This window comes from Gorilla gorilla, chromosome 21 (assembly GCF_029281585.2).
Source record: "Gorilla gorilla gorilla isolate KB3781 chromosome 21, NHGRI_mGorGor1-v2.1_pri, whole genome shotgun sequence".
NCBI lineage: Eukaryota > Metazoa > Chordata > Mammalia > Primates > Hominidae > Gorilla > Gorilla gorilla.
In genome coordinates, this window is record NC_073245.2 from 30,568,721 (window position 1) to 30,592,123 (window position 23,403).

Genomic DNA, 23,403 nt, shown 5'->3' on the forward strand with positions numbered 1-23,403 from the left:
GGTGAGGAAGGGTCATCAAGACATGAGTCGAAACTTACAGTCCCTTTATCCTATCATGCCCACATGTCTTCCTTTTCTCAATTCATCTTCTTGCCTTTCTGAACCAACATTTGCCTTGACAGATAATGGGAATCGTGCCAGGACACTACTTTCTCAGGATGCTTACCAATCAGTACTACATCCTACCTCTCCAACATATTTCTCACACACAGACAAACACACACACACACATGCACAAAACACATATGTGCATATATATACAAAATATATACACATATAATGAATTATACACATAGACACACACACACAAACCCCATCTGTGCCTCAGTCCTTGTTAGCCCTCATTACCTTGCCCCTGCGCTATTACAATAATTTCCTTTCTGTGCTTGTTGTCATCATTCTTTCATGATTATAATTCACCCCCACTTTATCACTGTGGTTTAAGCTTCTTAAAATGCTCTTGTGGTCATGTGGAGTATCATGCTCAAAAACCTTCAACAGCTCCCCACTGTCCATGGGATGAAAACTACTTTGAATCAAGGCTCTCTACAGTGCTGCCTGGATTCATGACCATATATTATTTCTATGCATATATCTGGCATTAAATCAAAGCCACTCTAGTCATTGCTCCTGAACACAGCCTGAAAAGTTCTGTATCTTTGATGTGAAACTCCATCATGCTTCTTGTCCTGCTATTTAAATCCTATCCATCCTTGAAAGTCCTGCTAAATCCCCTCTCCTTTGTGAGCTGCTTTCAAATCAACTTAGCTAAAAGGATATTCAACAGTTCAATTTTCATAACATGTATATCACTACTTATTTGGTCTTCTGCACAAGTTGATGGTTAGTACAGATACTTGTTTATGCATCTCACACTCTCATAACCTGACTAGGTCTTTACCATGGCAGGAAAAAATATTCAGCATAAAAAGATCATTGAACTTTGTGCCACATTTAGGAAGGAGTGATGTGACCCTAATAATAAAATGCCTAAAAATGAATCAGAGGATCTAAGAATGCTTAATGGGAAAGGGTCTGAGAGGCTCTCTAGCCCAATTCATTCACTTGACTACTTGTGGATAGGTGAGGGCCCCATGGCCAGTGACAAAGCTGAGTCTAGCTCTAAGGTATTTTAGTTCCCAATATCAGGCCTGCCATCCATGAGAGTCATATGTTATTCTTGAAAGTCAATATATTCTGAAGCCATCTTATATCCTGAATTCTTGGAAGTACATTTTCCAATTCTTAAAAACCTTAGGAATAAGGCCCCACATTAGTCCTATTTTTACTTGTTGTATAAACCTATAGTTTTTTTTAAACTGTTTTTAAATGAAGCTTTAACAAAGTTAGCCTTCTAAAGGTCTAAAGTTCCTCTACTGATACACATCAAAGTTATTACTTCATCCTCGGAACATCAGTTAGATCTTTAAATTCACAAATAAGTACTTTATCTGCTAGTGTTGAGTTAAAATCCTATCAATTAAAACCTTGGTAAAATCACTTGCTGTACAGAATGAGCACTTTAGAGGCATGTATTAAAATTATTTCCAGGGATTTGAGATAAACAAGGCCTCCAATTTGCCATCCTAATTCTTTACCTTTCCTGGAACTGAATACTCACTTATGTTTCACCTTAAATATACTTTGAAATTTATGTTTATCTAACATATATGGTTCTATAGTAACAAGTCTAAATTTTCAGCAAAGAACAATTCTTTGTCTGAGAAAAGGTGATGCAATTATTACATATGACTGCATGATACAGGCTGTCTGGGGTTATTAAAAGAGTCAGGTATGGCCAATTTACAAGTATCACCCCTGCACCTTGCTTTCAAAGCTCACTGCTGAGTCTTAATGCTCACTGAGGGGCCTCATGGGATCTTTTTACAAACGACTGTTTATTATTATATTATTCCATCATATACCTCATGAGAGTGGGTTGTAACACCCGTTAAGAAAATCATGAACTACTTTGACTTCTGTGATAGAATACTGCTCTATATATGATGTTTAAAATTATGGTTTTTTTTAACATTGATGTGACAAAAGGTTCATAAAAATGTGGAATTAAATGAAAGCAAAATGTTCCTACCAGCTAAATATTATTGCCTACAAAATAAGTGGCTAAAATTTTAAAAATACAAAAATTAAATTAATGCTCAAGTGCATTCAGCAACTGAAATATGAACCAGTGTTGATCATGTATTGCCAGTGACCAGCACAGCACTTTGCAGAGCAGTTACTGGCTAAGCCAGGGTCTTACTTGCAGGCAAGAGAATCCACTGTTTTGAGATTAAGAAGAAAGAGACTTCTATGAGGGTGTTAGATGCTTTGCAGAATGTTTAGAAGTGCCAGGGAACCAATCACAAATCTCCACAGCCAGGAAAAAGCTGGTAAGCAGGAACACCCAGCCACATCACAAGGCTGTTCCAGCAGAGCCCACTGTCTGCTCATCTCAACAGTGATGGTGGTGCCGGAGCAGAACCTCCATGACAAGAGGACCCAGCTCCCCCTGTGCTGCTGCCCACCACTCCCCACATCTACCTTCAAGTGCCATGTTGGCTGGTGTCTCTGCTGGACAGAACCTGGGTCAATGCCAACCCAGCTGCAAGGAGTCTGGGACATGCAGTGTTCAGCTTTCTAGCTTTCCTTGTACAGAGGCTCATTGGGTGGGGTGAAAAGTGAGGGAAAGTGAGCCGATAGCCATGGACACAAAAGAAGCATTTCTGGATCATAAGCATACATGGGTAAAACAAATATATCAATCGGTATGTCTGTCTACAGCACAGGGAGTGGTTATTTCTCCACACGTTGTAAAATTCCACAATGCCTAGTTATGTTTTTTTGTCAAATCATTATGTTCAAAGTAAGAAAATGTATATGGAGAAAGAAAAAAAATCAACACTTTAAGATATCAGAAATAAATGATGGTGTTGCTGTTCTTCTCCTCACCCTTAATATTATCACAAGAGCTCATGCTTACTGAGGGATCATATCCATGATCCAGACTGAATGCATTACATGTTTTTACCTCTTTCAAGTCTTCAAACAACCCTCTGAGGTAGGCACTATTATTATCCTCATTCGATAGATAAGGGAGCCAGAGCACAGCAAACCCAAATGATTTGGCTAATAAGTAACAAAGCCAAGACAGGAAATCAGACAAGCTGACTTGAGGTCCATACTCTTAACCAATACACTTTATCACACTCTATTACACTAGATCTTAACTTTATGCTGTTATGATCCAAATATGTTACTTCAGGGCAGAACAACAAACACTTCTGCATTGGAGAGAGGCCTCATGCTTTTTTGGTGCATTATAAAACACAATATTATAGATGAAAATGACAAAGACCCACATTTCCCAAAATGTCTATATGCATATTTGCAACAATAATTTTACATTAATGTAGGCTTTGCATTTAAAAGAGAATTTAACTTTGATGTATAACAGACAAATTACATTAAGACATTAAATCTGTAAGTCATTGTTAAAAAATAGCTCACTTATTTTAAGCAAAGAAAACCTTCCAGTCTCTGATACATGTTCTTACAAACATGAAAATAAAATTCCTTTCCTCAACTGTCCTTTTCCATTTCACACATATTGATCTTTCCATCTGTTTTAAATAATCATGAAATTAATAGAAACTGTTTTTAATAAATCCAAATCATAGGTTCTTTCATGTCAAACTATTTTGGGGAATTCTGATGTGAAAAAGCTGCTTAAGTGTTAGGAAAGACTGAGAACAACAAGAAACAGCTTTAGAAGAGAAACCGAAGGATGATGAAGAACTGAGAAGGCAACTGTGGAAAGGTCTTTCCAGGTTGGGGCAGGGTAGTTTAATAAGGAGGATTCTGAAGTGGAGTAGGACCAAGGGCAGAGCCCAGGCAAAATAAAACGGAAGGGAGAAACAACATCAAGGCTGTTGGACCAATATGCTTGCTGTGAATCAATAAAAGAAAACATACCTGGTGGAATAAGCCAAGCCTGTATGCGAATTCTAACAGGCTTTTTAGCCTGTGGCACTGGGCAAAAGTTTTAGATATTTTTTTGAAGTTTCATTATTTATAAAATGGGCCTCAGGGACCTGGGTACTATGGCTCACACCTGTAATCCCAGCATTTTGGGAGGGCAAGACGGGAGGACTGCTTGAGCCCAGTGAGCTATGATTGTGTCACTGTGCTCCAGCCTGGGCAATGGAGCGATACCCCATCTCTAAAAAAAAAAGCAATAATAAAATAAAATAAAATAGGCCATGGTATTTATTGAATTGAATTGCAGAGAAGATTCAATGGTACAACATCACACAGTCCCCAGCACAGAGTCCAGCACTGTGAGTGCTGAAGAAATAAATACTCCTAAGCACCATCACCAGCCCACCCTCAGACACAAAGCAGCTGAGCAGAGGGAAGCGCACTGGGAGACTCCTTCACAGGCAGGCTGGGTTGCCCTGAAAGTCACGCCAAATTTTCTTCATAATTTATACTTATTTTGGAACTGTTTATAATCCTAATTATTTTGTAAACCACTAACATCAATTTTTTAAAAAAATTCATTGTCAAGGAAAAAATAAAGCCATTTCAAACCATGTTTTCGATCACACCAATCAACCACGAACCCATGTTACATATGTACCGGGGGAAATACTACCTGATAAATTCATTGTGTTAGTATTACATAAGTTATTAGGATAACTAAAACTGGTTAAAAATACTAAAAACAGTTGCTTTGGAATGCACTACATTTTTCTGGCTGTTTGCTATATGTATTATTATTTTTTAAGATACAAATGGTCATGTCTGTTTACATAATAAATTTGCTATCATATTAGATGAAACTATAACTTTCCAGGATTGCCAGAGAACACAACTCGTGAGACATCTACTTTACAAATTGTTTTTTAAACTAAAAAATGTCTTCAATTACTATGAACATCATTATGTTTGAAAATATTTTTTAGCATCTTATAACTTATTTAATTCAACACTTTATTGGTCACTACTGACATAATTTTGATACCTTCAGATTTAAGAAAGAACTTCATGAAACAACCAAGCCATACACAGCATAATGTTCAAAGGCCCATGAACCACAAAGCTGCGTCGTGCAGACAAGTGTGCCACCCAGAGGCAAAAGGAAGAAACCCACCTTGGATTTTATTTGTGAGACAAAACTGATAATGTTCAATTTTAAACAATTATTTATGATTATTTATTTAAAAACACAGGACATCTTTCATAAGGTTCTCTCTGCATAAATAAATCCTTTTGCTGCTAGGATACATAAAAGTGTGGCCCTTTGAGAATTCTCACAAAATAGAAAGAAGCCCTGAGATGGTACCAGTCACAGGTACATAGTTTGTTAATTAAAAAATTGAATTTAACTGTATTCTCTACCATAAATGCTTTCTTTTCTTTTTATAATTAATATAACATGTGTTTCCAGAATTACATAAGTTCTGGAACAACCACTATGATCTATTTAGACGTGTGGATCAAAAGTTAAACTAATTACCAGAGACATTTCTTAACTTAAATGAAAAAAAGTTTCTTTCATTAGGTCTTCTGCGTAATTTTCATCTGGCAAAGGAATAAAGTTTACTTAGAGTAATTCTGTTTGGCAGACAGTCAGCGCTTCTAAAATATATAACAATAATTGTTAAGGTTAAAGAAAACAGTCAACTCTATTAAACTCACATAAAAATTCAAGCTTCTAACAGCCTAAACAATAGGCTGATTTTAAATAGAGATTTATGATATCCTCATTTCATCTTAGAAGTCTGAATGTTGGGATTACTGTTAGCATTGGACCATCTTTTAAGATTTATGTATTCCACTATGAACTATAAAAGATATTGAGCCTTAACTTAATTAAAAACATAATATGCATTAAGATGTAAAAACAATTTTAAGCACAAAATTTGGAAATTCTTTTGTCTATACTATAAAATTGTATTTCTTGAAAATGATTTATAAAATAATTTTTTTTAGGTTCTCAAATGTTATATAATATACTCTTACTTCATCTCATTTTACTGTTTCATTTCCACATCAACACATCTTAAAACAGAAAGACAATTCTAAACTCATTTATGTGACTTTCTAAAAAACTCATTCTAAGGAACATTGTTTACTGCTAACTTACTTGTTTTTATAAAATGAGAAGGATCTATAGTTGATTATTATTTCCAAGTAAATTTTTTTTCCTGCAAAATATTAGCATAAGCCTTCTTTAAAGTAGGGTATTGTTAAGTAAACCTTCCTCTTTTGTTTCTTTCACTGAAGGAGTTCATTATTATCTGAGAGTTAATTGTCTTTTCTATACCCCATAATCCTCCACATACCCTGAGTTGCATCATTCTGTAAAAGATGCTTCCACTTGCAATGATGGCTGTAAAATATTTGAGCAGGGAGTACAAACAATTCTACTCTGTGTTCCTATTTCTACATTTATCTAGGAAATAAATGAGATTATGGGACTAAGCCAGCCTGCTACATGGATGTCCTCTATACACTGCTAAAATCACAATGAATATGACAGACTACTCACTAGGACAGTATGGTTATTATTTCATATAAGAGTTCAATGATTTTTAAAGCTCAAAGTAAGTATTGGGAAATACATCCTGCAAACTATTTAAATTCAAGTACATTCTAAAGCAACAAAAAAAGTTTGCTTATCAGGAGAATAACTTCTTACATGTACCCTGGGGTATCAAAAGGTCTGTGTGTCTGTATCATACCTTCAACGAATACAAAAAATGCAGAACGGACAGTTACTTGATAGTTAATAAATGATTCAAGTTCATTAATAAGTATTTACAATTTAAAGGGTAAATCTCAAACACTCCCTATACCTCTATATTGGTTAAGAAAACCTAGTAATAAAATGAAATGTCTTAAAATTTCTTGAATCTTTTCTATTCCTTTCTTTCCATCCCCAATGCTACCGGCTTAGTTCTTATCATTTTTTTTAAATCTGTATTAAACACTTTCTAATTATTCTCCATCTACAGGCCAATCTCTGATTCTATCCTACTATCACATTTTCAAATCCATCTTCCAAATGCAGTCCAGAATCTCTGTGAAGCATAAATCAATCACATCACTTGCCTGCTTGATATCCCAAATCAAGTCAAGAATCCATGTGTCCCTATCCCTAATCTCCCTCAACTGGCAGAAGTCTTCCCAAGGGAGGAAGGTCAGGGTCTGGCCACACCCTGTCTCCCAAACCTAGGGCCTACAAGGAGGAAGAGGTAGCTAGTGGCTCCTTGGGCCTTTCTGTTCTAACTTGAACCAAACTTAAATTGCATTGGGAGAAATTAAAATAACTCCTTATCAAGAAATGTCTGGACTCGTCTTCTATCTTACAGGTAAAGTCTTTCACAAAAACATCCTAACTACTAAAACAACAATTTTCAAACATTTTTAAACGATCAGTACCACTTTCTTCAAACCATATTTAATGCAGAACCCAAACAAAAAGTGGTTATAATAGTATTTTGAGGTTGACAACACAGGCAGAGGTTAGATCATAGAGGCTATAGAATAAAATTAAAATTTGGTTGGCACAATGCAAATGCAAAGTCAGTGGGGAGAAGAAGCAGGGATGTGAAACCTGATTTACATTTTTGAAAGACCATTGTGCTTGCTGTGTGTAAAAGAGTTGAAACTACTGAGAAATTCAACACTTCTGATGTATTTTCATAAATATTACTAATGTCTTTAAAGAGTGATATGCTATTTCCAATTAATGGGCAATCACAATAAAGGAGTCGCGGAATACCTGATCCTCGCTGGTTAATCCCAGGTGCATCACAAGGTAAAAATGCACCAGGAAATCTGAGTTTGGCAGAACGTCCTGGCGTCTGGTCATCATGGCACAGATCAGCCTGTAGGCTTGTAGTTTGCCTTCCTTATATTCATTTGGCAGTGTTGCCGCCTGTCAAGGAGATGATGTTTCCAGATTAAATCAAGCCCAGGTGCAGAGTATTTCAACATTTCATTTACTTCTCAGTTTTCCTTAAGAGTTGTTTATGGACATGTGGGATGCAGTGACTTTAGTAAGACCCAGCCTGTCTTCAAAACATGCAGTCTTGGGCAATTACATTTTTCAAACTCAATTTCAGAAAGGAAGAGGAAATCGCAATAAAGGAATAAACACATATCCACTTGCCTTAAATAGCCATGATGCAAACATTCTGAGTGGTGGGATCAAAACTGGAGGAGATGGAGAAGACTGGTTATCCAGGCTTATTGCTAGATTATCCCGTATCTAATTCACAAAGAGGAGAATTTTAGGGTAGGTAACATTACATTTATCCCAACAGTATTTCAACAGTCTTCTGTGACCATATAGCTGCTTTCAGTTAATTTCTATAAGTGAAAACCTGTAATATTTACAAGTTTCTCTTTTATTGTGAGATTATCCTTTTGAATTACATGTTTGGCTTACTGTATGTGGTTTTAGATTTATATACAAAACAAAGGCATTGTTTTTCCTTGAACTTTAATGGCTGGGGAGGTCCTGAATTCCAAACGATAAGTAACATTTTAATGAGTTATACTGAACAAACATGAACCATGTTTTTGAAAAAAAAATTTAATAACATGTGAATGTCAGAACCCAAACAAAAATCAGAATAAAAATTGTATGTACTACTCAGGAGGCTAAAGCAGGAGAATTGCTTGAACCCGGGAGGCAGAGGGTTGCAGTGAGCCAAGATGGCGCCACTGCACTCCAGCCTGGGCGACAGGGCAAGCAAGACTCCATTTCAAAAAAAAAAAAAAAAAAAAATTGTAGGTACTCTAAGATTCTACTTTCATAAAAAGAAAGAAGACTATATATTAATATTTGCTATTTCTATGAATACTGATGTTAATTTTCTTCTTTGTATTTTTCTACATTTTTCAAATTGTATACAATACAACCAGTGTCACTTTTATAAAGAGAGTAACTAGAATGACTTAACATCCTGTATTTAATATCCTATAGCAATATTCTACTTTTGCACTAAATGAAATAACTTTTGCATTTATAAAATAGTCATGTTATATATGATTATTCTTTGATAATCAAATGGACTTTGTCTAAATGTACCATTTGTGTTTCAGAATATGTTCAGTAGTTAACTGAAACACAGTTTTTACATTAAATGATAAGACCATTTTCCTGGATTAGAATAAAAAGTAACATAGCAGGACTTACCTTTGCTAGTTTGTACCAGAGTTCATAGAGATAGCAGAAAACTCTGGCATGGATCTTGGGTGACTGGATGTTATTCACATCTCCGAGGATCCCCAAGACCCTTCGCCATAACACAGCAGCAGAGTCTGGGTGCCAACCAGTGAGGCTCCCCCCGGCGATTATACTACAGTCATCTGTGAGGCACTCGCTGCTATCTATGCAGAAAAAAATGTCTGTTAACCTTGTAAACAATCTTGATTTCATCATACCTTTTTTCTTTAAGGCAAATTACCTTAGGTATTCAAAGTAAAATAATTAAGGCAAAAAATGTGAAACAGCTGAGAATTTAAAAGGAGAGAAAAGCAGGATCAAGGAAGAAAGGTCAAATGATTTTGATTCTTCAAACTAAAAGGGCAACAAGCTAAGACATGACATAACAGTTCCTGGAGACCCTGTGATGGGTTTTATAGATCAGGGGAGAGGAAGAGGGAGACCCTTGAGCAGGATGGATGGGAAACAGTGCCATGGAAATGGGTGGCCAGGGAAGCCTCAATGCTGGAGTAACATCTGCGGTGGTTGTTGTTAGGTCAGGTTCATGGGGGTGAAATGTGCATACAAGAAATTTCCATCCCTTTCAGGTTTAAGGAGTTTTAAGGAATGTATATGTTCATGCAACTGTTGCCATAAACTGCCACCATAATTGAAATATGGAGGATCTCATCACTCCAAAAAGTGCCCCTTCATAATTGGTCCCCTTCCTCTATTCTCAGCCTCTTGCAACCACTGCTTTGTTCTCTGTTCCTATAGTTTTGCCTTTTCCAGAATGTCACATGAATGAAATCCTACAGTTTGTAGCCTGTCTGGTTTCTTTCACTCAGCAAAATGCATTTGAGATTCATCTGTACAGTTGTGGGTATCAGTTGTCTCTTATTACTGATTAATATTCTATTTTACAGATGTGTCATAGTTTATCCATTCACCTGTAGATATTTAGATTTGTTCCTGTTTTTGGCAATTATGAATACAGTTGCCATAAACATTCATGTACAAGCTTTTGTGTTAACATGTTTACATTTCTCTTAAGTAAATATCTAGGAGTGAGATTCCTGGGTCCAGTCATAAGTGTATGCTTAATAAACATTAAACTGAAGAAAGAAACTGTCAAACTGTTGTCCAAAGTGCTGTTACAGTTTGCACTCCTGCAAGCAAAGTATGAGAGAGTTCCACTTGTTCTACATCCTTGCTAGAACTTGATACTGTTGGTTTTTAAAATTTTAACCATTCTTATAGGCATGCAGCAGTATCTCACTGAGGTTTTCATTTGCAGTTCTCCAGTGACTAAAGATTTTAAGCACGCATTGATATGTGACTTGAACTTGAAGACAATGTGCAAATGGGCTGTGCAGCTCTGTGGGGAAGAGTCAGTTAGGGAGAAGAGCTAGAGCAAAGGCTGTGAGATAGGAGTGTGCTAACAAGTTCAAGGCATAGAATGTCTTTGTAATATATATTTAATTATGAAATATGAAACTGTGCATTAAAACAAATAGTTAATGAAGAATTTAATGATTTACATGTATATCTAATTTTATCAATTAAGTTATAGAATTTTGTTCTTTGGATACCTGTTGCTTTAGTATGAGCAAAGGCTAGAAGACTGATTTGAGTATGTCTCCAGCTTCCTAAAATAAGCCTTTGAATTTTTAGAGTAAACAGAAAAGCAGGCAAAGACACATAGGCACCACTTAAAGAATGATGTATTATAACAAAAAAATTTATTTCATAGTATGTATGTAATAATCAACAGAGGCAAGCATTTTAACTGCACATTGTATTTTCTCACTCTTCATCCTTCTGACTTCATTGCAGCATTTAACGCTTCTTCTCAGGCCCTTTTTAGACAATTCTGTCTCTATTTGCTTCCATGACCAAGCACATTCCTCTAATCTCTCGCAGCTCAGTTTTTAAATTCTGGATTCCACATCTCCAACCTGCAGCCTTTGCACAAAGTTCAGTCTCTGTTCTCATGTGTCATAGCCTCATCCCCCATGTGTTCTATCCCTCTTCTCCACTGGCATGGTGCTTGAGTAGGCCACCAAAGACTTCCATGTTGTTTAATGAAGTACTCAATGTCCAGTCCTCAGCAGCATTTGATTCAGGTAATCATGTCTCCTTTCTGAAATGCTTCAACCATTTGACCCCCAGGTATGACTTTCACCTGGTCTTCTTCTTTTGCTGGTGCTTCTTCATCTCACAGACTGTGGACACTGAAGAGCCCTGGAGCTTTTGTCTTCTCTATCTATACTCATGCCCCTCTTAATCTCATACAGATTTACTGCCATACATATTTGAATGCCATCCATATACTCACAGCTCTACATGCCCATTTCTGGCCTGGATTTCTTTCCTCCAGTTTAAACTCATTTCTCCAACAACATATTTGACAGCTCTACATGCTCAGGACTGAACTGAAGCAGAAACCATAAGCAGGCATGGTCTTTGGTCAGTTTCACTGTGTTCCTGAAGAACCTCAGATATATGTATGTTGAGTTTTTTTTTTTTTTCCTGGAATTCAAAAGACTCTCTCCTGCTCAAAGAGTATGAAAACTCTCCTTTAATCCCTCTGTTTTCAAGACAGCATCTCTGCACTCAGACGTGTTGGTGACTCCAAGCCAGAACCCGCCTAATTTACTTTCACCATTTTCTAGGGTGAAAAAGCAGTGGCCAGTGGCAACAGAGCTCTAACTAGTTCTTAAACAGACTTACAGTCTTCCTGCTTTTAGCCCCATCATCACCTCCTACTTTTGTAGCTACCTGGTATGGGAAATTTTCTAACCCTTTTAGAGAACCCGCATTAATTTAAGTCAGGTTGTTTCTTGGCTTTCCCTATTACTGACACAGGATTTAATATTCTCAGGTCTGCCAATTAATTTACCACAGGCCACCTGTTCTGCAACTTCAAGAAGTTCGTTGCTACTGTCTTTCTCCTGCCATCTTTGTCCTTGTGGATTTATGTCTTATTTAATACAAATCCTTTCAATGTGGCTTAAGTATGGTTTGGAGAATAAGTGGGGCTATTTGTGTTTGTTCACTCTACTGTCTTTAATAATATGCATTATTATAATTTGTAATGTCTTTGTTACTCATTTCTCTTGCTTATTTTTAAAAGCCACTTATTTTATAATTCTTGTTGTTGGCTTTAATGCATTTATATTTGGTAACTTTTTCCTGAATTAGTCTTTTTAAAATAAAATTTATTTTTTAAGAACAATTTTGGATTTATAAAAAATTGTGACAATAATATAGTTTCCATTTACTCCATATCTAATTTCTCCACTATTAACATCTTATATTCGAATGGAATATTTATTACAACAAACCAATACTAAAAGAGATTCATTGAGATTTCTTTGATACTTCATTGAGATTTCCTTAGTTTTTAGGTAATTCTTTTTTCTGTTCCAGGATCTCATCCAGGATATCACATAACAAATAGCTGTCATGTCTCCATAGCCTCCTTTTGACTGTGAGTTTTCTTAAAACTTTGTTTTTGATGACCTTCATGGTTTTAAGGAGTACTGGCTTTACAGATTGTTCCTCTATTGGAATCTATTGGATATCTTTCTCATAGGCTTTTCTTTTGCATTCCTGGAATGAACTTCTCTTAGCCCTGATGTATGATATTTTTCCAACATTCTTCAATCTCATTTATTAATGCTTTATTTAGAATTTTTTGCTTATATGTTTATAAGTGAGATGGTGTCTAATTATGTTTTTTTCATACTGACCTTGTGTGTTTTGTTTCAAGGCAACATAAGGTAGATAACAGAAGTGAGTTTCTTTCTCTTTCTATGGAATGGGATGAAAAAGGTAAAGTTTATCTTTTATGTGAAGGTTTAGTAAAGCTAGAAATTATCCTTTATTTTTATAGATCTATTTGAATAGCATACTGTATTATGTTAAAAATTTATATTGGTTTCGTAGTTGTTCTCTTTTCACCTCCAACATTTTTTCTTGATCAATCTTGCCTGTCTGTCTATTTTTATTAGTGTTTTTAAAGAACAATTTTTAGTTGTCTTCTAACTATTATTTGCTTTCTAGTACATGCATGTATGCTCTCAGCTTTATTAGTTCCTTTTTTATTAACATGTATGTTATTCTGTTATTCTTTTCCTAATTTTTGAATAGAACACATTGTGTTAATTTATTAACATAATTATTCCCGAAGTTCTCTTCTTCACCCCATACAAATAAAGCCGGACTGATTTCTAGACAATTATCAGTCCCCACTGAGTGTCATCTTGAGTGTATATGTTGTTGGCATTTTTAAGGCCTAATCAAAGAAACTGAAGCACAATCTCTGGATCTGAGGAACTCAAGTAGAGGAATGACAAGGGCAACAAAAGGCAAGAAAAAAATGAAACTGAAAAGGAGCCAGGGCAGGTCAAAAAATGGCTGCTCACTATAATAAGCTATGCTTATTAAATTAGTGATGGAAAGATCCCAAGACACACACAAAAAAAGATGTAATAATGATGGCACGTGGTGTCTTGGAAAGGCCTTCCCAAACACAGAAGCACTGTTTCTTCTTAGAGGAAAACAGACCTGTAGTTCCCACAAGAGTATCATATACTCAACTCAGGAGACACATCAAAATGTGCAAATATCATCCAAACTGGAATTCCTACACACTGTGCCTGAAAGGCAGAGTGCAAAAAACCTAATTATGGGCCTTCTGGGTTCTCTGACTTTTATAAAACCTCGGAAGAAAGACTCATCATCCTAATTCTGTAAAGTAAGTACAATATCAGGCATCTGTTAGTCTGAAAAGGTATGCTGAAGCATCAATAAATGCTTATGAATCAATATGAGCCCCCAAGTGAACAAGAAGCATAATATGGCATTTATTTTTCTCATAAAGGATGTCATGGCATTTTTCAATCCCTTGAGGAGAAAAAAAAAAGAAAGGGGATTAGATAATTTACAGCTTTGTTTCATCACTGGTTAAACCTTCACTCCAAAAATGTAGCTATCCAAAACAGAGATTGGTCCCCAGCATCCCAATCACACTGGAGATTTGCTTGAGTAACCACTCCAAGTACATGTAGACAGATACCTCATCATCACCTGCACCTCTTTTCAACCTGCCAACGAATATGCCCTTACTTATGAAAGAATCCCACATAGAAAATCTGCTTCAATACTGCTTTACACTCAGAAAAATTCATGCCTCAATGATAAAATCCTAGGCAACATCCTCCATAAAATTATCAAGGTATGCTGACTTCTTTAGGAGTTTCTGAGATGCCTGTATGAGTTTCCTCAGTATTACTATGAACAAAAATGTTAATGAGTTGAAATGTTTTGCCCAAAATTACTCTGCTGGTGGCGTAAGTGACAGAACAGATGCTGACATTTTACATGTAGAGGGTTCCTCAGTGAAGGAGCACTTAATTAAAAATGGGAATTTAAGAGACTTCAGACAATTTCATGTTCACCCTAAAAATACCCAATATTTATTTTATTTTATTTTTCATTAGCAGCCTAGTATGCTAGCCTGCTTTTTGTTTTATTACTACTTAATGCTATACGGGTGTTTAAAATTTTTTTATTAAAGTGAAAACTCTTACAAGCATAATTGTATCATCTTTCTCCAAACACATAAATAATTTTTACAAAGAGATCTAAAAGTTTAGAACTTTGCAAATATAGAAAGGATTTCAGCCACAAAATAAGTCTTGGTAGTTGGCAAAATAAACATTTAAGGCCAAATGGTGATTTAATATGGCTGCAATTTTATATAAGCTAGGCACAGTGTTAAAGAAATGTAGCCTCGGTCTCTGAAAAAAATTTTCCTTTTGATTTGAAAACTAAACATAAAAAACAAACTCAAAGGCCTGAGTGAAACAACTTAATTCTAGAGCCAGAAAATTCAGGCCTGGCCTGGATGTCAATGATCAAGTGGAGAAACAGCAAGATGGCATCCTGCTCCCACCAGTGCAGCCTGGCTCTCCTGTCCTTCTTCCTCTCCTTTTCAAGGATGTCCACTGCTCACTGCAAAGATTTCAGAAGGTGAGCTACCAATGCCCCAGTAGCTATCATTATTATTTTTCTTTCTAATATTTCATGACTTCGAAACACATCAAAGTCTGGTGGAAATGCCAAAAATATAGGTGATGACAGAGAATGCTGACAAAGCATTCTTGGAAAAACAATTTTAGTGGCAGGTAACAGGAGCTGTAATTCATATTCACAGCCATAATTAAAAGCAGAAGTGGCAAAAAAATTTCTGTAACATTTGGATGCAAGACTGTGATAAACACACTAAATAAAAGAGATTTTGAAATTGTCTTATATATTATTTCTAAAAAATTAAAATTTAATTGCTCTTTTCAGCTATATAAAACAACAGCTTGCAGCTTAAAGTGTATTTGTTCGCTGATTCAAGTATTTATTGAATGCTTCTCTCCTGTCCTGCAATATTCTCGGAAGCAAGAATCAGCTGTGCACATGGCAGACAACACGCGTCCCCCTCCTGGAGTCTGCATTCCAGTAGAGAAAGACCTTGGAACCTCCCAACTAAACCAAGATGCTAGATAACATTTCTCACCAAACCTTACTTTAAAAGTTATCACTGAGCTAACAAGAACATGGAAAGAAAAGAGCAACAAAGCTGGCTTTTTCCCTTTGTGGTTCTGCTGAACCACAGAATTCTTAAAAGTTTCTCTGGTAATGCAGTTTTCATTTTGCTGAGGTTGAATTACTGACACTTTTTTTATGGTTAGCTATTTTTTTTTTTAAATCATAGAACCTTTTAAAAAAGACGTTTTCTTCCAAAAGTTTTTAAATTTTCCTTTTCACATTTATATATTTTATCCCTCTGAAACTGACTTTGGACATGGCGTGAGGTAGGAATTCTATTTCATTTTTTTTCATATGGCTAAGTACTTGTCCCACAGAAATTTGTTGAACAATACATTGTTTCCTTGTCAGACCTGACAAGCCACATATATCATATATCATGATTCCATGTCTGTGTGCACTCAGTGCTATATTTTATCTTCTGTTCCATCCGTCTATTTGTCTCTCTCTATGATTACAACTTTAAGTAAATGTCATAGAATTTATCACATTATTTGTGACTATTAGGGTAAATGTTGCGTCTTCTGTCCTTTTTATAAGCTCTTAAAAACTATAGTGGCTTATGACTTATTCATCTTTTTATTTCTCAGAGCATCTAAATCAGTATTTCTAGACTATAAGCTTATTTGTTAAATAAGGGATGAGGTAAATGACAATACTGATTCTTAGCTGTAGACTCATAAATGTCCCCCTCCCCTGACTATTTCAACAGAACTAAATGTATGCATGTCTTAAGTATATTTTCTTATTTTCTGTCTTCTCAATGCTCTGGCATTAGGGCCTCACTGATCAGGGAAGGACTGCCACTTCCAGGGTTAGCTAATTCCTAGAGATAGAAGTCTATTCACCAGGCAGCATGTCTTTCACATGCAAACCTACCAATTCAAAATTCAGACCCTCCAACTATCTCCTTTCTCTAGTTCTCACATACTAAGCCAATATCCCCTGCCCTGTCATCCCAGGACTGGGTACCAGGAAACTAGAAACAGCCCGTATGCTCCAGAGCCCACTGAAGTCATTCATATTAGCAATCCTAAAACTGCATACCCTGCCTTGCCTTGCTATGTCCATAGAAATGACACTAAAAGCGGTTGCCCCATTTTGTTCCTTCTGCCTCCTGGTACTTCCCTGCATGACCCCTGTTTCCAGGGATCCGTGAGTATAAACCTCTTCCTCCATGACAATCATTTCCATGTCTGTATGTCTTACCACATCTGATTAAAACAAATCCCAGGTAAACTTTAAGACAATGCACAGTAAATTTAGCTGTTATTTTCAGCAAACATGATTTAATGAGAAAGCAAATATAAAAGTAAACAGTTTGCCAGTGATGAAGGAATTTAAGATTTTGGAGGCAGTTTATTATTCTAAGCATTTGATAACTGGTAGGATTATTCAATAAGAAACAAAGATATAATCAAATTGTTTCTCTTTGCATGTCCTAAAAATCAGGCTCATATGAGTTTTATTTTGAACATTTATGAAGAAATTGCTCTCTTAAGAACAGAAAGTTAAATTCAGAACTGTGATAATCCTTAAGCCTTATCATATTACAGTTTGTCCTTTTCACAGATGACAAGGTGAACTATTGAACTGCGTGTACTGATTCTCTATATTAGTATTTCAAAGAAGAACTGAGTATTTGGAGGAGTTAATCACAACATGGAGTGCATTATATAAAATTACCTCACAGAGGTTTATTAAATTGAGCTGTCCAATACATACCCTGAAATGGGATCAAAACTAATCTTTCCAAAGAACAGACAAAAGAGGTAATCACCTAATTTTCTTCCCTTTCAATAAAAATAATTAAAACTAGTCCATGTTTAAGTAAATTCAACCTACTGAAGCTTCAGTTTTGCCTCCTACAGTACCACAATGATGACTTTCTTTTGGATAATCTGTAAGGATTCTCAAGTAGGTCAAAGGGCTTTACAGTAATTTTAATTTTAACAGGAACACAGTGTAAAGGAGTAGACATAGCACTGCACGTTGAGTCAAAACATTTTGGAAGCCAGTTTCATCTCTGGAACTCACACTCCAGCTTGATAACAATTTCTCTGGGTCTCAATCTCCCCATCTCTAAAACAGACGTGATAAGACTTGGCCTGCTTCCCATACAGAATCAAAGATAATGCCTTAAAATTCTTTGTAAATGTTGAATCTCATATCAATGTATAGTATTATTAGTCAAAATCATTATTTAGTCTATAAAGAATTTTATTGAATACCACCTTCATATGTTAATTTTATGAAGTTTTAATGATATTCTATCAAGAATTTCCCAAATATCAGAGACGTTAGTTAAATTTTAAATCACAGTGAAAACCAGTTTGCTTGGTTTAAAAAAAAAATCCATTTAAGGTCAAATTTTAGCCTTTATGTTAATCATTTTTAAATATTTTTTGGCATTTTAATAACACTCTTAACATGTTACTTTGTGGTGGTTGTTTTCATACAAGATACCTGTGTGTGAACATGAATGTGCATCCATAAAAGTCTTGGCTCTGGTCAGCCTTTCTCGCACTGATTCCTCAGACCACGAGTCTCTCCTGACACTCCACAAAACAAAGCAAAACCAAACCCAGCTGCTCCATGGCCTCCCCATTCTCATCAGCCTGGTCAAACAGGTGAGGGAACCTGACCTTTGAGGTTCACTTACCCAGTGTCACACAGTGTGTGTGTGTGTGTCTGTGTGTGTGTGTCTGTGTGTGTGTAGCTAAAACTGCAGACTACACCACACACAATATTTTGGGCACCTGACTTAGATGTTCACTCATTTATTCTTCCAACAGCCTTCATAAAGTACGGGCTATTATCCCAAATTTAAAGGCAAAGAAATAAAAGGACAGAGATTAAATAACTAGCTCAAGGCCACCCAGCAATTCCTCGGAGGTGCCTGGAAGCCGACCCAGAAAGCTTGGCTCTGAAGTCAAACAATCTGAGGTTAAAAAAGTTGCAAAAAATACAGAGTATGAAGTCATTTTTTTAAAGTTTAGAAACAAAACTAAATGATATATTGCTTGACACACACGGTAAAACTATAAAGAAATCAAGGAAATTAGTATAAAAACAAATTTGGACTAGGGTCCCAAGATAATGGGAGAAGGGGAGGGACTTGAGAAGGACCTCTAGGAGACCTCACTGGCTTGGGTGCCCTGCTAGTTCTTAAGTTGGGTAGTAGACTCACTCGTGTTCACTTCATTACTGTTCCCCGTAACTTACATACTGTATATGTTACAATTTACATTTTATGTATCAAAATACTTTATTTAAAAATTAAATTAATCAATAAGCTATCTAAACTCTTTGACTTATCCTGGATTTATAACATGTATGAGTTGGAAAAATCACTCTTTTTTCTAGCATAGAACAATTCAGTCAGGGATAGTAAAGGCTTGACATGAATACCATCACTTCCTCCTATGGTGGACAGTGGTCAGGAGCATGGCACACTTCCTCCTACAACTGTTTCAGAACCCTCTGTATACAAGACTCCAATGATTCACAACTGATCTCCCAGCTGTTTGCATTAGTGCCTCTTTTTCAAAATGCAATTTACCTGTTAAATTTGAAGCATCGGTGGGACTCAGTTGTAACCAATGACGGGCATCAGCATCAGCCACAACATCTGTGGGAGTATTCAGTTCTGGGTCTTCCTCACAGGTCTGCCATGGGCCCATGGACAGCTCTGCCTCATTGGTACAGCCCAGAGTTGTGTCACTGTTGGTACTTTCACCTGGTACAATGGAAGAACCAAACTTTAAGACAAAAAATAGCTGAAAATCAGAATGTTCACAATTACTGATACGAAAGTAACTAAACAAACAGCAGACACAGTAGGAATCATTCATGTTCTTTGGCAGAACCTGCAGAACTTGAGAGGAGCTCAAAAAGTGCCCATGTGGGGCTCTTGGTCAAGAAAATGAATCTTCCAAATAAGGATATTAATAGCTATTATGAGCACCACTATGTATCATTCAAGTGGCACTCTTCAACGTGTCTTCACTCAGTACCCCCTACACCCAAACTACACCAAGTCCTAAAGTGTGCTGGGACTTACAAAATGAGGATGGGTGGAGGAAGAAGATAATAACTGATCCACCACAAATGCAAGTTTACTCTACCGGGTAGAAGAGTCTAAAGATGCTGTATGCCCCAAGCCTGACAGGTAGACATAGACCTAGGGTGACTCATTCAGGGTCATCTGGGGATATAGTGTCCCAATACAACAGATTTTCTAGAACAGAAATTCTCCCCTTTAAACAGTAATAAGTTCTTATTTATCATAATATAATAAGGCTAGGCCACGAAGACTTATAGAACTATTTAGTCTGACATAAAATGAACCTAGACAGTTCTGCTTCTCAGAGTCTCCTGTCTACTTCATAACAACTTTATGTGTCTACATCTCTGTCTGCTCACCCTTCTGGCTGCTCTCTGTATCTACTCCTAACAGTCCCTTACTCTTGCTGTTTCTAATCTGCTGTCCTCTATTTACTCACAAAGAACTAAAAGTTGTCTCAGTAACCAGGTGACCAATGGTAGGTCCCAAACTTCATCTCCTAAAGAGCTCTAAGCTAGCAGGGTGAAGGTAGAACTCCTCTGCACCCATCAAGAACTGTCCTGAACTTGAGGAGGTGTTTACTTTGCTACTCTGGCACCTGACTTCAGGAAAGCAGAGTACTAAGGCTGTATTTTACAGTATATGATAATACGTCTCAGGATTCCAATCTCATTCCATTTCTAAGTATTTAACCCATTGACTTCAATGTACTTCTGATGCTTTTTGCTTCTAGCCTCTGGGAACTTTCTGGGGAAGATAATTTTTCTCTCCAGTCTATCTGCTCACTCATGCCATCAGTCTCTGATGTACCACTCACCTGGAGAAAGGCCCAGGGGTAGAAAGACAGGCCTCTCAAGGTACGGGTGAGTAGAACTGTTTTATTATATGTATGGATGAACCTTTTGTCAATCCTAGGATTCCAGGAATAAGAAGGTCCCATTTCACAACCATTTCTCTCAAATTGATAAGCTATTACTCAAGTTAGAAGGTAAAAAGTGGGAAGATGGCTTGAGCCCAGTCATTCAAAACCAGCCTGGGCAACATGGCAAAACCTCATCTCTATAAAAAATAGAAAAGTCAGCCAAGCGCATTGACATGTGCCTGTAGTCCCAGCTACTCAGAAGGATTGGGTGGGAGGATCACCTGAGCCCAGGGAGGTTGAGGCTGCAGTGAGCCATGATTGTGCCAGAGCACTCCAGCCTGGGCGAAAGAGTGAGACTGAGTCTCTAATAATAATAATAATAAAATGTAAAAAGAAAATAGAACATATCAACTCTGTAGTTGGAGAAACAGACATTTCCCGGAACTTACTCTTCTGTCTTTCCCTACATTTTCCTTGTGTCTGCTGCAAATCATCTTTCAAATCCAATTCAGCAGGGCTGCTGCTTCTTCGAACTAAGATCTTCAGACAAAAAGAAATATTGCATTTACTACAGGAAAGTTTTCATTGTTATAAGACTTAAGTTTCTAGCCCAAATTTCTAAAGAAAAAGAAACAAATAATAATAATAGCTAAATAAATTGATGTTTTCCATTTGAGGGATATGTTTTCACAAATCACTATATTTAATTTTATGTTACTCAAGATCTGAAACTTTAATTTATATCCTCTACTTTGTCAACTTACATCCATCCAATTAAATTGATCTAAGAAGGAATGCTAAATTATACGGAAGGAATTTGTTTTAAAGTTCTATTTGTTCTTCTGGTCAGGCACACATATATTGTGAACACAATGCTCTAGGAGGCATAAGTTATGCACACAAATGATAAGTGTGCTGGTAGGGAAGGCGCGAACTCCACCCAGAGATCTAAAGGTCCATTCAGTGTCTTCCTAGTTAAGCATGCCACAGACTCTCCTGAGCATTGCTTAACCTTGTATTAAATTCACAGGATTAAAACAAAATCAGGAGGAAATCTGCATCCTCTAAAAAGTTATAATTTGCTTGGAGAGACAAAACATACACAAATTACACAAAATAATTATAATGTATATAAGCAAAATATGCAAATAAACTGTCTCTGAAGGGGATGCAGAATAAACTGTTGCCTTAATTGGCTCAGCTTTATAGGAGAGCTGTTCAAGACAGCAATGGACATGAAGTGGTAGAGGGAAGACAGGAGGGGATTCAAGGCAGGAAGTACTGGGTGGTAATCAGCAAGTTCGATGTACAGGAAGAGATGCTGGTTATACCAGGCCATGCAGGGCACCCAGGTGAAGAAGGACAAAAATAAGAAATGCAGACCTTCTAAAAAGACACAGCTGCCAGTGGGCCTTGAACCTTAGGTTCAAGTGGGGAACAAGATGTAGAGTTAAAAGAAAAAAAAGAATGCCCCACAAATGTTGACTATGGCAAAACTGGAAAAAAAATTAAAAGAAAGAATAATTATTAAGCTAATAAAAAGCAAGCCATGAATAAAATATTTAGAAGATTTAGAGGATTAATACTATATGAAAAAACTATTACACAGCCTTAAAGAAGAATGATACATATCTAATGTGCTAAGAGGAAATATGCACAGAATATTTCCTTAGTTAAAAAACAGAATGTAGACTCTTCTGCTTCTAACTATATGAGAGACACAATACCTCCCAGCCATAGAACCAGATCCTACATAAAACTTTAGTTGCAATTTGGGGCTCACAGGAAGTAAAAGAAACTTCCAAGAAATCTACCTTCAACCCTTAAAAGTGAGCAGAAACCAGGGCAGTGAAACGTGGCTATTGCAAGGGTAAATCCAATAGTACCACTGCCAATGGCAAGAGGACCAAGACTCCAGGATTAAAGTAGCACTCCCCATGTGGTGCAAGAAACAAATGCAAACATGCTGTTGAAATGTCATCAATTTAGAAATCCACGTTTTCTGCAGATTAAGATCAGCCAGCTAGGAACCCATAATAAAACATCACCAAACACTAAAGAAAATAAATCACCATGTGTAAGAATCACAGAAACAACAAATATCAGATTTAGATCCCCCAAGGATTTCAGATAATCAGATAAAAAATTCAGAATTGCAATTTGTAAACATTTTAAAGGAATAAAAGTTGGAATCACAAAAACAAGCAAGCAACAAAAGATTATTAGAAATTACAAGATATGCTTGAAAAGTATAAACGTGAACTGTCAGAAATAAAAGGCATAATTGCTAAACTAAAAAATTCAATGGAAATATTAACAGTAAAGATAAAGTTACTGAACTGATGAAAGACAGAGCTGATAAAATTATCCAGGAAACACCGAGCCAATGAGAATAGAAAATATAAAAAACATTTAAGAGACAAGGAAGACAGAATGGGAAAGTCTAATATATTTCCACCCAGAATTCCAGGAGGAAAGCAAAGAGAGAATATAAAAGAGGCAATATTTGTGTTCTTCTTTTTTAAAACCCCAGTGTCCCATGTAACAGGTGGAGATACCACTGTACCAGTGAGGAAAAAATGAGACAATATATGCAGAAATGTTACCAAGAATTTTCCAGAAATGACAGAAGACAAGCACTTA

At 36.4% G+C, this 23,403-nt stretch overlaps 1 protein-coding gene across 7 annotated transcripts in view; it reads right to left on the reverse strand.

Moving 5' to 3' along the window:
- Positions 1-23,403, reverse strand: part of RALGAPA2 (Ral GTPase activating protein catalytic subunit alpha 2) — a 325,720-nt gene that overhangs the window by 176,513 nt on the left and 125,804 nt on the right. For all 7 annotated transcript variants that reach the window (XM_055373507.2, XM_055373512.2, XM_063702324.1 and 4 more), the window contains 5 exons: positions 21,210-21,300; positions 19,395-19,571; positions 9,215-9,408; positions 8,183-8,281; positions 7,793-7,948 (listed from right to left, as the gene is read on the reverse strand). In XM_055373507.2, the coding sequence (XP_055229482.1) occupies positions 7,793-7,948; positions 8,183-8,281; positions 9,215-9,408; positions 19,395-19,571; positions 21,210-21,300 (717 nt within the window). The remainder of the gene's footprint in view (positions 1-7,792; positions 7,949-8,182; positions 8,282-9,214; positions 9,409-19,394; positions 19,572-21,209; positions 21,301-23,403) is intronic.